The sequence below is a fragment of the Artemia sp. Qi Xiang Cuo genome, chromosome 6 (genome assembly GCF_049724085.1).
Source record: "Artemia sp. Qi Xiang Cuo chromosome 6, ASM4972408v1, whole genome shotgun sequence".
NCBI classification, from domain to species: domain Eukaryota; kingdom Metazoa; phylum Arthropoda; class Branchiopoda; order Anostraca; family Artemiidae; genus Artemia; species Artemia sp. Qi Xiang Cuo.
In genome coordinates, this window is record NC_142799.1 from 26,533,974 (window position 1) to 26,549,680 (window position 15,707).

General features: G+C 33.9%; 1 protein-coding gene across 2 annotated transcripts in view; it reads left to right on the top strand.

The window, feature by feature from the left end:
• Positions 1 to 15,707, top strand: part of LOC148951051 (dynactin subunit 1-like) — a 177,506-nt gene that overhangs the window by 151,986 nt on the left and 9,813 nt on the right. For both annotated transcript variants that reach the window (XM_089090588.1, XM_089090589.1), the window contains 2 exons: positions 1,536 to 1,691; positions 8,507 to 8,575. In XM_089090588.1, coding sequence (XP_088946714.1) covers positions 1,536 to 1,691; positions 8,507 to 8,575 — 225 coding nt within the window. The remainder of the gene's footprint in view (positions 1 to 1,535; positions 1,692 to 8,506; positions 8,576 to 15,707) is intronic.

Here is a 15,707-nt window from a genome sequence, read left to right on the forward strand (position 1 = left end):
GATTGTAAAAAGTATAAGTAAGGGGTGGCCACGGAGAAAGAAGGATAAGTTTTTGCAAAATTGAGATGGCGATATTGTAAAAAAAAAAAATGTTCATCAGGAGCTTGGAAAATTTCATGTTATTTTTAAGGAAATAAATTAAATTTTGGTTTTCTTTTTAGCCTTCTAAATAACATAAAATTAAACCAAATAAAATTTGTTTCGTTCACGAAAATAAATTTTATAGGGGTCATAAAACTTTTTATGCCTTCTGACCATGAAATTATCTCTTCGAGGCTAAGATCTAAGTTATCTTGGAGTTTTAGAAAATAATTCTCGAGATGTCAATTTGAAAACTTTTAGTTATATTGTTGTTTTTTGTTTCATTTTTAGCGATGTCATTCATTGTTTCATTGTTAGTTTTTTTTCTCATTTAATTTTTAAAAAATGTTCTGAAAAATTCTATTAACATAAAATATGGGTTTGCGACTAAAATGAAACAATTCTAGCGACGTTCTGACACAAGTGGGTAAAGCGAGTTTTATGGAGTCTTAGAGCTTGTACAACTGCCAGAGAGGGTAATCAAATTTCCACCATACTTAATGGGAAGTAAGAGGTAATGTCCTAATTGTCGCATTTAGGGTTCTAGACACGTTTCGAACCTCTGTTGGAGGGTGGGGTGTTTAAATTTATGTGATCTAGATATCAACCAGAGTGGGTTGCTAGATCTTGGCCAAGCATAATTAGAAATCAAATTCAGTATGTTAGTTCTGCTGTTTTGGTGGCAAGAATCGATTTGACATCTGTGGGTGAGGATAAAAGAAAACCCTGAATTCTCGTCATTAGGGTATTTTTCAGAAGTGAGATCTAATCCCAACCTAACTCGGTGGGAAGTAAGAGCTAGCACCTAAGTTGCGCCTTTTGGGCATAGTGTCTAGACGCAGGTGGGCCTTGAGGGTAGGGAAAAGGTTAATCTAAGAAAAAGGATCATTGGATGACAACCTGGCCGTATGCAAAAAAGAGTAAAATTGTCATAGTTGAACCTAAGTTTTGAGTTGAACCATGGTGAAACCTAATGCAGAGAAGAGTAAAATTGTCATAGTTGAGCTTTTGTCCGCTTTCTTTTTCCAATTTTACCAACCCTCTCTTTGTTTTTTTCTTCGTATAAAAGAGAAATAGGCAATCGGTTCTTATTCTGGCAATTATTTTCTGTTATTCTTTTTCCAAAAATAAGACAGCTAACAGAAACATAATTTTTGCGTGCCTTTATTTTTGTTTTTCTAGATCTTCGCTTTTCTGTGTTAATGGAAAATCAGTTTTTTTTTTCAAGTTTTTTTTTAATATTCGCTTTCTTATATTCTTACTTTATTCTTGGACAATTTATTGACACTAATTATATTTGTTTCTTCAATTTTAACTTGCGCATGAATTGAATCTTTTATCCTGACCCAGTGCGATTCACAATATTAGTCAGTATAACTCATCTTGAGAATAGTTAACTTAAACGAACATAGGGTACATTTGGGCATAGACTAAATACAATATTTTAATTTAAGGAACTCTATAACCTTACGGCCAATTCAAAAATTGTGGATATCACTAAGAGGCAACCTGGTTTGAACTTTGTGTCTGAACGCTTAAGCCCAACTTATTCTCTGACGAACCATCAAGCAAAAGTCAAAACCCTACAGCGTGAAATTTTGAGGCTTCAAGTAAGTGGATGTTTGTTTTACTTTAATTGTCTGTTTTGATTTATCGTCTCGATTCTATTGATTCATAAAAGTGTGGTTTGAAATAGGGCTGAGTCTAAAAGGCATATGGAATGACGAGGGTTATACTGTCTTTCCATTGAAAAAAAGAAGTTGCGTTGAATGGGGACTTTATAAAATGGCAGAAGAATATTATGCTTCACTCATGAAAAGTGTAATATAGCTAATGTTAATGTAAAAACTAATGGATTAGAGAGCATATGGCTACAGCTGACCAAGAGAATCTAAAATAATGAAAATTGGGATTATGTACAGCAGTCCTTCAAGCACCCTTGAAAATTTATGAGCACTTCTTCTCTCACAAATATATGAGCATTGTAGACCAAATACTATTAGCATTATGCTGGGTGATTTTCACTACCGACTGATTAATTTGGATGCACAATATACACAAGAATCGCTTGGGTCACCATCCCAAAAAAAATTCTAAAAACAATAAAAGACTAGTATCTAGACCTGCTTGTAAAGCAGCCAACTCGAATTCGGGGAAAACATAAACTAACAATACTTGAACTGGTTCTGTGCAACAATTGCTCATAAATTGAATTGAATTGAGGTGCCTCCGGGCAAGTCGGATCATGTTACTATTACTGCTGAATTGAAAGCTGAAACAAAACAGAGAGAAAATAAACTTAATTATTATAAAAGCAGACTACAAATCAATGCGTGAGGCTCACGCACAATGCTGAGCAAAGTGGATTGGCCTAGTGAATTTAAAAATCTTGAGACGGCGGAGGAGATGTATGGATTATTTGATAAAGTCCAGAAATTGGTAAAACAAACTTTGTGTCAGCTAAAATAAAGCACACAAGATCCGCACTGAACCGAGAAACTGTGGAGCTAAGCAAAAGAAAGCGGTAGGCTTGGAGACAGTTCGCCACAGCTCATGCCAGCGAAGACTATAAACTATTCTGCCACTTAAGAAATACAGTAAGAAAACTAAGACGTTATTTTGCAGCTTAAAGAGAAAAACAAGTCACCAAAAATATAAAAGAAAATCCCATGGCTTTCTGGAATTATGTAAGTTCCAAGCGACATGACCGACCAAACATCCCAGCTCTAATAGAACCTATCTGGAAAAACCTTGGGTAGACCCCACTGAAAAAGCCAATCTATTTGATTATCATTTTGCATCAGTTTTTATACCACAATCAGAGGATAGAAGTGAAGCAGCACGAATAGAGGAAGAAAATGTCTGCTTCTCAATGATAAATTTCAATGAAGAGTCTATCTCCTAAAAACTTAAAAGGCTAAACACAAATGGCCCTGACGGCATACACCCTCGCATTCTTAAAGAACTTGCAGCACAAATCACAAGACCCCTATCTCTCATTTTTATGCCATCTATAGACACGAGAAAACTCCCTAGTATCTGGAAAAAGGCAATTATCACCCCATCTTCAAGAAAGGTGAAAAACGAAACCCTATCAACTAGAGTCCCATAAGTCTTACATGCATCACTTTTAAGATCCTTGAATCCATCTTAGCAGACAGATTACTAGAATACCTTCTAACCGGAAAGTTAATCAAGTTAATGCCTAACCGGAAAGTTAATTCCTAAGACAAAGGGGAGCTGAATCCCAGCTACTTCTAGTTACCTGGAGACTAAACCTTGACAAATGCACACAAGTTGACGCAATATACCTTGATCCTAGTAAAGCCTTCGATAAAGTTTTTCATTCCAAGCTCCTTCATAAGTTAATAAACCTCGGGATTGTGGGCAAAGCTCTTGGCTGGATCACGAATTTTCTGGCAGGCAGAACTCAGAGGGTGAAAGTAGATGACCACATTAACACAGTTGTGACAAAAATATCTAGTGGTATTTCACAAGGCAGCGTCATCGGGCCACTGCTCTTCTATCTTTTTGCAAACGACCTGCCTGACAATATTAACTCAGATATCGCACTCTATGCTGACGATACAAAGCTTTTGATAGCCGATTGAATGAGGACCTGAGAAATGGAGGTCAACACAAACAAAAGATCCCACCTCTGCCTTGAACCTCAGAATTTCAAGTCATTCTATAGCTTTAACACCAGTCTAATACCAAAAACATCTTTTGAGCGGGAACTTAGAGTACTAATACACAGTGAGCTAAACTTCACCAACCCCTACGAATCCATCGTTAGCAAAGCTTCGCAAGTAGTTGGGCTTATTCTTAGAAAATTCACCCCAAACGATCACCAGCTTTTTTCAACTCTATTCAAGTCTCTTTTTCCACCTATCATTGAATATGGTCACACGGCAATAAGACCTCACCTTCAAAAAGACATTAATGTACTTGAGAAGATTCAGCGAAGAGCAACAAAATCTGTACCAAAACTGAGAAGCCTCTCGTACTGTGAACTATTGGAAAAGCTATCACTTCCATCCGTCTCCTATAGACGCCTCCGAGGTGATCTTATTGAAACTTTTAAGCTATGTCACAAGTACTATAATAACATTGGACCAGAGGATATACTCTTCTTAAACACAAACAATCTGCGAGGACACAACTTTAAGCTAAAACAAAACACTTTCAATAAAGAAGTTGGAAGGTGGACCTTCTCAAACCGAGTAGTCAAGGAATGAAACAACCTCCCCCAAAAAGTAGTTATGGCTGACTCTACCGACTCTTTCAAGAATAGTAATAACAAGTTTTTTAGTGAATCAACCAAAATCAACAGAGCTTTTATCAGTGTCATCAGAGCCTTTCGTCATCCTCATCATTTCAAAAAAAATTAGCTAAGACTGAAAGAGAGTCTTAAAGTTCAGCACAGAGTATTAGTACCCTCTTTAAGTGCAGAAATGTCTCTAGGGTTGCCAGTCGCCCTTCACCTTTTTTAGTTGCACCCTCCTCTCTCTTCAGCACTGAGCAAAGTTTTGAGATAGTTATTTTGTTCTATATGTTCTATAGATAGTTATTTCCTCGAAAGGTCCAATGACTGGGCATCTTGGGATGACATTACTACCCACATCACCTAAGGCAATGGTTGTAAATTATGCAGTTTGCCCAATGTTTACACATAGGATTTATTATCAGGACGGGGGGGGGGGCTTTAATACTAAGTGTGTCAGGAAAAGCTAAGGGTAAAAAGTTGGAACTTCAGGGATAGTTGAGGAAGGCGTTGAACTAAACCGTGAGACTATGTGCATCTAGGTTTTCAAAACGGCGTGACCGCAATATATCTGGAACACCTATGGTTATTAAGTTGTAACTTTCAGGGGATGTAATATTAAATTAGAAAAACACTATGTCTATCCAGATTGTCTAAAGGGGGCTTGTGAAATATCTCAGGAACAGCGAAGGGTATAACGTTGGAACTTCTGGGGTATGTCGGAGGGGATGTTCAATTAAATTGAGACACATTATTTGCATCCAATTTTGTCAAAAAGGTATATCTGCGATATCTCAGGAATAGCAAAGGGTAGCTTATTTAGATGGAATTTTCAGAGAATGTTCTTGGGGATGTTGAACTAAACCAAAAGACACTGTATTTGTCCAGGTGTTCAAAAGGGTGTATTCGCAATATATCAGAAACGGCTATGAAAATTAAGGTAGAATTTTCAGAAAATGTTGAGGAGGATGATGAACTGAATCAAAAGGCACTATTTTGTATCCAGCCTATCAAAGTGGTGCATCTGCAATATCGCAGGAACAGCAAAAAATTAATAAGTTTAAGCTTCTGAGGAATGTTGAATGGTATGTTGAATCAAATCAAAACACTGTGTATCACAATCGTGACTACGACTTTGACTTTTTGCGACTGTGATTTTGACTACTTGCGTCTGCAACTACTATTATATGTTGCTGCTGCTATTAGCAATGCTATTGCAGCTGTTATTGGGGCTGTAACTGCTACTGCTGCCATTATCGAAATGGTTCAAAAGAGTTTAAGTGCATCAAGCTTGTCAAAATGACATAGAGTCAATGTCTCAGGTGTTCGAATTTTGGAATTTTCAGTGTATGTTGAGGGAGACGTTGAAATAAATAAATAAAACAAGCTTTGTTATCCTAGTTTTCTAAAGGGCGTATCTGCAACATCTTACGAATGGCTGATGGTATTGAGTCAGAACTTTCAGGGTATGTTGAGGGGTATGTTGTACATATCAAAAGAAACTATCGTTATCGTTAATTCACGTTGTTAAAAGACCTTACCTGCGATTGCTCAGGAATGGGTAAGGGTATTAAGTTGAAACTTTTAGGGACTGTTGAGGGGAATGTTTAAATAGATCGCAAGACACGATTTGAATCCAAGTGGTTGGAAGGACTTATCTGTAATGTCCCTGAAACGACTAAGTGAATTAAGTTGAAACCTTCAGGGCACGTCGAAGGGAAATATGAAATAATTGAAAAGATGTTTTGGGCATCCAAGGTTTTCAAAAGGGTGTATTTGCGTTATATTAGGACGGGGAGCTTTCATGGTGTGTTGAAGCTGACAGTTGATTAATACTTGTCTTATCACAATTTTACAATGTGATTGGGAGCAGAATCGCTTTAGCCCTATAGAAACCCAAAGATTAAACAGATGTTCTATTCCTTTATTTGAATAACATTCCCCGTGCCCATCCATCCGAAGTTAATATTAAAATTGGTTGGAAAATTTTATCCAAGATATAGATAACAAGCCAATATCTTGATTCTTATGGAGAAAAACCAAAAAGAGCTTTACAAATATTCCTTTTATTAATAAAAAATCATGTCAGTAAATAACAAACAGAGACTGATTTAATTACCTTCACCACAAAAGAATTTTTCAAAGAAAAGTAAAGAGCTACATTAAAAATCAGAAATAAATTCAAATAATAATTCAAATATAAAATTGCCATCAATAAATAAGTGAAACCCAAAAGGAACAAGAACTACAATAACTAGACAAGTCAAACTTAAAACTTGTAGAAATTATGACAAACAGGAATAATGGCTATGCGTTCTAATGATCAGAATGTAATTTGGGCTCTATTGAAAACAAGACACGATTTAAACGTTTCCTCTTTTATAATACTAATGAATCCAAATTGGTGAGAGTTTCTAGAAAAAGTTTCAATATATATTAAACTATATTATATATTACATAAAATATTATATATATATATATATATATATATATATATATATATATATATATATATATATATATATATATATATATATATATATATATATATATATAGATATGTATTAAATAATTATTATATATTAAACATTTATTAGGCTTTGTAGGTAGTCATGGTTATTATGGCGACTTTCTTTGTTCGTTTGTTGTTTTTTTTTCTTTGGCAAATAAACAACATCTCGAATTAAAAAAAAAATCACTCGCCTAGACTAAAAAACTAGTATAATTCTTCAAAAATCAATTTGAAATCTGCATTAGAAATCTCTTTACAGTGAATAATATTCGTCACATTGATCGAAAGACTGAGAATGAAAAAAAAGAGATTGCACAAAATGCACAAAAGTGGGGAAGGTTGGGGGACATGCGTGTAAAAATAAGAGTTGGTAAGTCTTTTAGGCCGAAAATAGGCATAAAAATTTAGCCTTTTGAACCTCTTGATTAACAAAAAAAAAAATCAACTATATGATTCTGTTGTTTCAACTAGAAGTCTGCTGAATTCCATCATATGAGCCAAAAAATTACATCAAATTCTAGTCCTCGAAACTGTCGAGTAAAAAAGGCAAATGCCAAGCCTTGTACTAAGACTGTGCGCACTGACTTGCTAACTTGTCACCAGAAGCCAAAGAAATTTTTTTTCGTATAAACACTATTCGAGAATTGTTTTTACCTACTTAGATAAGGAAATTCATTCTGGAGGGAAGGCGTCAACCCCTCCCTACCCTCCAAAAAAGAGCTGCAAATTCGTTTAGAAAGAAAAGCTGCAAAATGGTAAAACAGTTTATCAATATGTTTTTTAGAATGTTACACTCAGGAGCACAACTCAAAATTGATTCAAAATTTCAAAAAAGAGACTTGCTGTAAAAACGTAAATAACTCTAGTGCTTATAGTGTAGTTATCTATGACGGAATATAAATGTAATTATTTTCTTATCTTAATTCTTCCCCACAGAATCAAGATCTGTTTTACCAAGTCCCGAAATGTTTAATTGAAAATTCACTTTTTTGTGTATTTTTTATATAATTCCCACGCAGCTTAATTTTCTTTAGAGACATGCTCTAAAGAAAGGCCACTGTTTTCATTTAAGAAGGAACCTAAATGATTAAAGAATAGTGAACATTATTTTTAGCTTCCTTAATGGTAATATAAACAACCAAAGTAGTTGTTTAACTTTATGTTTTCTTAATTATTCACAAGTTCGTCTCTCAAGTAAAGAATGAATTAAGAAAACATTTAATAGAATTTTATAACCCCTCTTTGGGCGTTTTTTCTTTTGTTTAGTCTTATTTATTGGCTTGAACAGTCTTCATTTTTTTTCTGTAACTTTATGCTTTTCAATTGAAATGACCAAGTAGTTCTTAAGAAAAATTAAACTAAATTTAACCAATAAAAAAAAAAAAAATTAAACCATTTTGCTTGAGCTTTCAATTGAGTTACCTAGTTTTTGGAAAGCATAAAGGAATCTATCCTTCCTAAGTTTTGAGGTGGACGGCAACACTCCATTTATTGGTGGTAATTTTTAGTATTTTAAGTTTGACTCATATTTGTTCACTTCTTTACATATTTTTTTACATTTTTACTTCTGTACATATTTTGTTTACTTTTTATACATATTTTGATACTTCCTTTCATATTTGTCTACACATATTTTTTTATTCTTTTAGAACTCAATTGCCACTATAGCTGCTCACAGGCGATCCTCTTCAGTGTTCTATCAGCCACTAAATGAAAAGGTAAGTTCAAATTCTACGGCAACATTGGTGACATCTACTATTACTTGATTATGTGCTATCAATTTCGTCATATAATGATTAATGGCAAATCATCAAGATCAGAAATAGATCAACATAAAGGAATAAGACAATTTTTAAATTAGACAAAGCATCCCAAAATTAAAATATCTACTTCCATTAGTTCATCATTTTTCTTTGTTTTTCTATATATATTTTTTTTTTGTTCCTGCCCAATTATTCTCCCGTTGTTAGGTTGTTGAATTTTATTGCTTTGCTTATGCTTTGTCTATTGCTTTGTCAATACTACATCAAACATGAATTCTGAGGAGAATATACTTCTACTTGATAGTGGTACCAATTGGGGAAAAGGGGGTAGTTGTCCCTCCCTCCATAGACTTAGAAAAATAACTTTCAATAACGATGACAAAAAATAACGATGTCTTTACTAAAAAAAAAAAAGATTACTTTCCCTCCCGTCTTCCCCATTTGACAGTAGCATACTCGATTCATGCTCTACCTGGCAGTGCAAGGCCCGGGGTTCTATTCAGCTACCATAAGGTTTGGGGACAGGCCTGCTACCTGTCCCTGTAAGAAAGACCCAGTAAACTGAAACTTTGATTTGACGCCCTGTCCCCCATCAATGGGACTTGAAGACCTTCATCCTTTATCCCTTCCCCTATGTTTTTGTCTATTGGTGTCAGGGTTACTGGATTACTTGGTATAAAAAAGCCCAAAAAACAACAACTCAATATTCATAGAGCAGTGTAGGGCAGTCTAGGTCATGACTAATAAGTGAAAATACTGAACAAAGCAATATACTGAACAAAACAACATAATGTTGTTTTGAACAAAACAAACTGAAAATAGAAGTAGATTGAAAACAAATGAAGGGATATGTCATATGGTCGTTCGGTCTTTCCCATGCTTGAAATTTTTATATTTATTATATTCACAGAGGTGTATAAGTTCGGGATAATTTAGATGATGAAAGAAAAAATCAGATGATCTAGTTTAGTCTAAGAAAATATTAGAGAAAATTTATATTCCAATTATGAGAGAGATTGTCACCCAGAGATTTATATTCCAATTATGAGTGAAATTCTCTCCCAGAGAGGTCTCTGGGAGGTTAGTAGGAGGAGGGTGACCATCCCGGGGGGAGTTTACGACATTGCCAGATAAGAGTTTCATGGTTATGTTGATGATGTTTCTTAGTTCTGTTCTGTTTGTTGATGGTTATGTTGTTTCATGGTTCTGTTTGTCGATCGTTATGTTGTTTCATGGTTCTGTTTGTTTCATGGTTATGACGTTTGATGGTTTAGTGCCTATTGAATACAGACAGAAGTTTACAACATTGCCAGATAAGAGCGTGTTTGATGGTTATGTGGTGTGATGGTTATATTGTTTGTTGGTTATATGGTTTGATGTTGTTTCATAGTTCTGTTCTGTTTTTTGGTCAACTTGTTTGATGTTTCTAAGCCTAATGGATACAGACGGGAGTTTACATCATTGCCAGATAAGAGCGTCTAACGGGACAGGATCATTGACACTTATTTCTAGGTCAATGGATTTACGTAAGGTTTCTCTTACATCGCAATTCAACCTTGAGATTTTGTTTATAATGAACACGCTAAAAAAGAAACATTGAGAAATTACTTTTAGTGGATTATTTGGGTAAAATAAATTAATCGACTTTCTAGGGATTTTTTGGGTGAAACAGTTTGAGACATTTTAGAGGATGATTCGGGGTGAAACTCTGTGGTCGCTATAACACACAAGTGCACAATATTGGACAAGTGAGAGAATTATGAGTATGAACCATCAATGACCCTAACCACAATGGACCTCTACCTCCAGGGGCACCTCTCCCCAGCCCCCAAGACCCCATCCCACCATTCCAACTTTTTTGAGGACACCCCCCAATTTTCAATATAGAGGATCAAATTAAGAGTTAAAAATTTGTAAAAAAAAAAGTTAGCAGAACGTCAACTTTGACCTCATCTTTCAAGATTTAGACAAGCAGATAGTATGAACATCCAATTCTGTTACTTTTTACCTAACATTTTCAAATATGGCATTTAGAATGTTAACCATTTTTTTTGTTTAAGTCCCCACCATGACCTAAAATGTTTCCCCATTATGACTTTTGTATTTACGAACCTTAGCGCATCAGCTATTCATGCAAACATCCGCCAATAAAATCCAATATTAAATGAAATTTTCATCAATATAAAAATTAAGACACAGCGAAAACGTCTTTTTCCAAACACATTTTTGACCGATCTGGTAAAATAAATGGCTAGAAACAGCTTGCAGACGTTCACGAAACGTTGAATCTTTCTTTGTCTCCTAATAAAATTTAGTTCATCTGTGGTGTAAGAATCACAGCGAATGTTTAGGAAAAGATCAACAAGAGATGTAACAACACCTCCTTTAATAAAGTGGGGTTTTTGTTTTCAAAAATAGGTTTTAGTTTTCAGAAATAAGAATATCAACGTTTGAAATACATTTGATTATATTGCTAATATTTGATTTTTCTTAATAAAGCTGGGTTTTAGTTTTCGGTAATAAGGACACCCACGTTTAAAATATATCAGGTTTTTGTTAATAATATTTAATTTTCAAATAAAGTAATTTCATTGTCGAAATCAACGATAAACCCATTTTACAAGTTGAAGTACTCATCTTTTTCACTCCCGACATTACTTTACGACTTTTTGTATACCTCAACACCAAGCCACACTCTTCAAAAGGCTTTATAATATTATTTCAGAGCTACTTCTTTTCATAATATTCCTGCTAAACCCATTTTACAAGTTGAAGTACTCAGCTTTTTTCACTCTCAACATTACTTTACGACTTTTTGTATACCCCAGCACCAAGCAACACTTTTCAAATGCTTTATTATATCTTTTCAGAACAAGATCTTTTCTTAATATTCCACCTAAACCTGTTTTACAAGTTGACTTTTTTGGCACCCCCCCCCCCCAACATTTTTTTAATACTTCTTTTGCACGCTTGAGACACAAAAGGCCCCCCCCCTTCCACCCAACTTTTTGCCCCCCCCCCCTGCCCATTTTTTACAATTTTTTGCGCGCTTGAGACACAGAAGGGACCCTCCCCCCAACTTTTTGCCCCCCCCCCCCCAATATATCATTTCAGATCAAGTTCTCTTCTTAATATTCCTCCTAAACTTATTTCATAAGTTGAAGTACTTATCTTTTTTCACTCCCAACAATACTTTACGACTTTTTGCATACCCCAACACCAAGCAATTCTTTTCAAAAGGCTTTATTATATCTTTTCAGAGCAAGTTGTTTTCTTAATATTCGTCCTAAACCAATTTTACAAGTTGATGTACTCACCCTCTTAACCCACAACTTTACTTTGCGACTTTTTGAATACCCCAACACCAAGCAATACTTTTCAAAAGGCTTTATTATATTATTTCAGAACAAGGTCTTTTCTTAATATCCCTCCTAAACCCATTTTACAAGATGAAGCACTCATCTTTGTCACTCCCCACATTACTTTACGACTTTTTTGCTTACCCCAACACCAAGCAATACTTTTCAAAAGGCTTTATTATATTATTTCAGAACAAAGTATTTTCGTAATATCCCTCCTAAACCCATTTTACAAGTTGGAGTACTCATCTTTTTCACTCCCAACATTACTTTACGACTTTTTGCATACCCCAACCTCAAGCAATACTTTTGAAAAGGCTTTATTATACTATTTCAGAACAAGTTCTTTTCTTAATATTCCTCCTAAACCCATTTTACAAGTTTAAGTACTCATCCTTTTTCACTCCCAACATTGCTTTACGGCTTTTTGCATACCCCAACATCAAGCAAATACTTTTCAAAAGGCTGTATTATATCTTTTCAGAACAAGGTCTTTTCTTAATATCCCTCCTAAACCCATTTTACAAGTTGAAGTACTCATCTTTTTCACTTTCAACATTAATTTACGACTTTTTTGCATACCACAACATCAAGCAAGGCTTCACTTCAGTTCAGATTTTTCCCCAAAGACAAAAATTTAAATTTCTCCTCCAAATTATTTGTAGAAGATAGAAAAAGTTATACATTGATCGTGATTATTTCGCCATGACGATAAGGAGCTCCACTTGAGTTCTGATTTTTCCCAAAGACATAAAAAAATTTAAAGCTATGTTCTAAATTTTAGCGTAGAAGATAGGAAAAGTTATACTATGGTTGTGAATATTTTCCATGAAGATAAAAAGTTCCCCCCCCCTCCACCCAATTTTTTGCCCCCTTCCCAATTTTTTTACACTTTTTGCGCGCTTGAGACACAGAAGCCCCCCTCCCCCAAATTTTCGCCCCCCTCACCTAATGTATCATTTCAGATCAAGTTTTCTTCTTAATATTCCTCCTAAACTTATTTTATAAGTTGATGTACTCATCTTTTTTCACTCCCAACAATACTTCACGAGTTTTTGCATACCCCATCACCAAGCAATACTTTTCAAAAGGCTTCATTATATCTTTTCAGAACAATTTTTTTCTTAATATTCCTCCTAAACCAATTTTACAAGTTGAAGTACTCATCCTTTTCATCCACAACTTTACTTTACGACTTTTTGAATACCACAACACCGAGCAATACTTTTCAAAAGGCTTTATTAGGCCAATATTATTTCAGAACAAGGTTTTTTCTCAGTATCCCTCCTAAACCCATTTTACAAGTTGAAGTACTCATCTTTTTCACACCCAACATTACTTTACGACTTTTTTGTATACTCCAACACCAAGCAATACTTTTCAAAAGGCTTTATTATATCTTTTCAGAACAAGGTCTTATCGTAATATCCCTCCTAAACCAATTTTACAAGTTGAAGCACTCATTCTTTTCACACTCAACTTTATTTTACGACTTTTTGCATACCCCAAACATCAAGCAATACTTTTCAAAAGGCTTTATTATATTATTTCAGAACAAGGTCTTTTCTTAATATCCCTCCTAAACCCATTTTACAAGTTGAAGTACGCATCTTTTTCACTCCCGACATTACTTTACGACTTTTTTTGCATACCACTACATCAAGCGAGGTTCCACTTTAGTTCCGATTTTTCCCCAAACACATAAATTTAAAATTTTCCTCCAAATTTTTTGTAGAAGATAGAAAAAGTTATACATTGATCGTGAATATTTCACCATGAAAATAAGGAGCTCCACTTTAATTCTGAGATTTTTCCCAAAGACATAAAAAAATTTAAAGCTCTGTTCTAAAGGTTAGCCTAGAAGATAGGAAAAGTTATGCTATGATTGTGAATATTTTCCATGAAGATAAAAAGTTCCATTTTAATTCTAATTTTCTCAACAATGTGAAGAAAAGTTCAAGTTCTCTTTTAAATTTTTTCTATTAAAAGAAATAAGTTACAGATCAATTCTATATTTATTACTGAAAAAATAAAAATTTTCCACTTCAGTTCAGATTTTTCTCAAAGAGATGAAAAAATTGAAAGGACTGTTCCAAATTTTTCATAGAAGATATAAAAAGTTAGGCTAGGTTACGCGCGCGCGCGTAATATAGCCTAAATTAAGCTTAAAAATGAATAAGATTCAACTTTATTAAAAAAATATGCGCGAAATTCCCACCCTTCCTTCTCCCTATGCAAAATTTCAGCTTACTAATTCCCCTGAAAAACCCTCCCACAGAAAATTCTCTCCTAGAAAAACCCTTCCACGGAGAATATCCCGACACGTAACTCACAAATTCCCCCGAAAAACCCTCCCACAGAAAATTCTCTCCAAGAAAAACCCCTCCACCGAGAATACCCCGGCACGTAACCTAGTCTAAATTAATTGGAAAAATTAGAATTGGTAAAATGTAACTCTTCTTTGGTAAAATTCAGAATTGATCTATTTTCATCTCTGAGAAAAATCTGAACTGAAGCGGAAAATTTTTATTTTCTCTGGAAAAAATAGTCCCAATCATAGTATAACTTTTCCTATCTTCTATGGTAAAATTTAGAACTTCAGCTTTAAATTTTTTTGTCTTTGGAAAAAATCTCAGAATTAAAGTGGAGCTCCTTATCTTCATGACGAAATATTCACGATCAAAGTGTAACTTTTTCTATATTCTACAAAAATTTGGAACAGAACTTTAACTTATTTCTTTTTCATAGAGAAAATTCAGAAGAGAACTTGAACTTTTCTTCACTTCGCTGAGAAAATTTAGAACTAAAGTGGAACTTTTTATCTTCATGGAAAATATTCACAATCATAGTATAACTTTTCCTATCTTCTACGGGAAAATTTACAACAGAACTTAAAATTTGTTTATGTCTTTGGGAAAAATCAGAACTGAAGTGGAACCTTTTTATTTCTTGAAAAAAAATTAGAATTGATCTGTAACTAATTTCTTTTCATTGAGAAAATTCTGAAGAGAACTTGAACATTTTTACAGTTCATGGAGAAAATTTAGAATTAAAGTGGAGCTCCTTATCTTCATTGTGAATATTCACAATCAATGTATAACTTTTTTCTATCTTCTACGAAAAATTTGGAACAGAACTTTAAATTTTTCATCTCTTTGAGATAAATCAGAACTGAAGCGGAACCTTATTATATTCTTTGGAAAAAATTGGAATTGATTTGTAACTTATTTCTTTTTCATTGAGAAAATTCAGAAGAGAACTTAAATTTTTCTTCACTTCATTGAGAAAATTTAGAATTAAAGTGGAATTTTTTATCTTCATGGAAAATAATCAAAACTATAGTATAAATTTTTCTATCTTCTACGGAAAAATTTAGAATAGAACTTTAAATTTTTCTGTCTTTGGGAAATTAAGAACTGAAGTGGAAGCTTTTTTTTTCTCTGGAGAAATTAGAATTGAACTGTAAGTTCTTTGGTAAAATTCAGAATTGAGCTAACTTTTCACGATCAAAGTATAACTTTTTCTATCTTCTATGAAAAATTTGGAACAGCACTTTAAATGTTTTCATCTCTTTGAGAAAAATCTGAACTGAAGTGGAAAATTTTTATTTTCTCTGGAAAAAATAGAATTGATCTGTAACTTATTTCATTTCATAGAGAAAATTCAGAAGAAAACTTGAACTTTTCTTCACTTCATTGAGAAAATTAGAATTAAAGTGGAACTTTTTA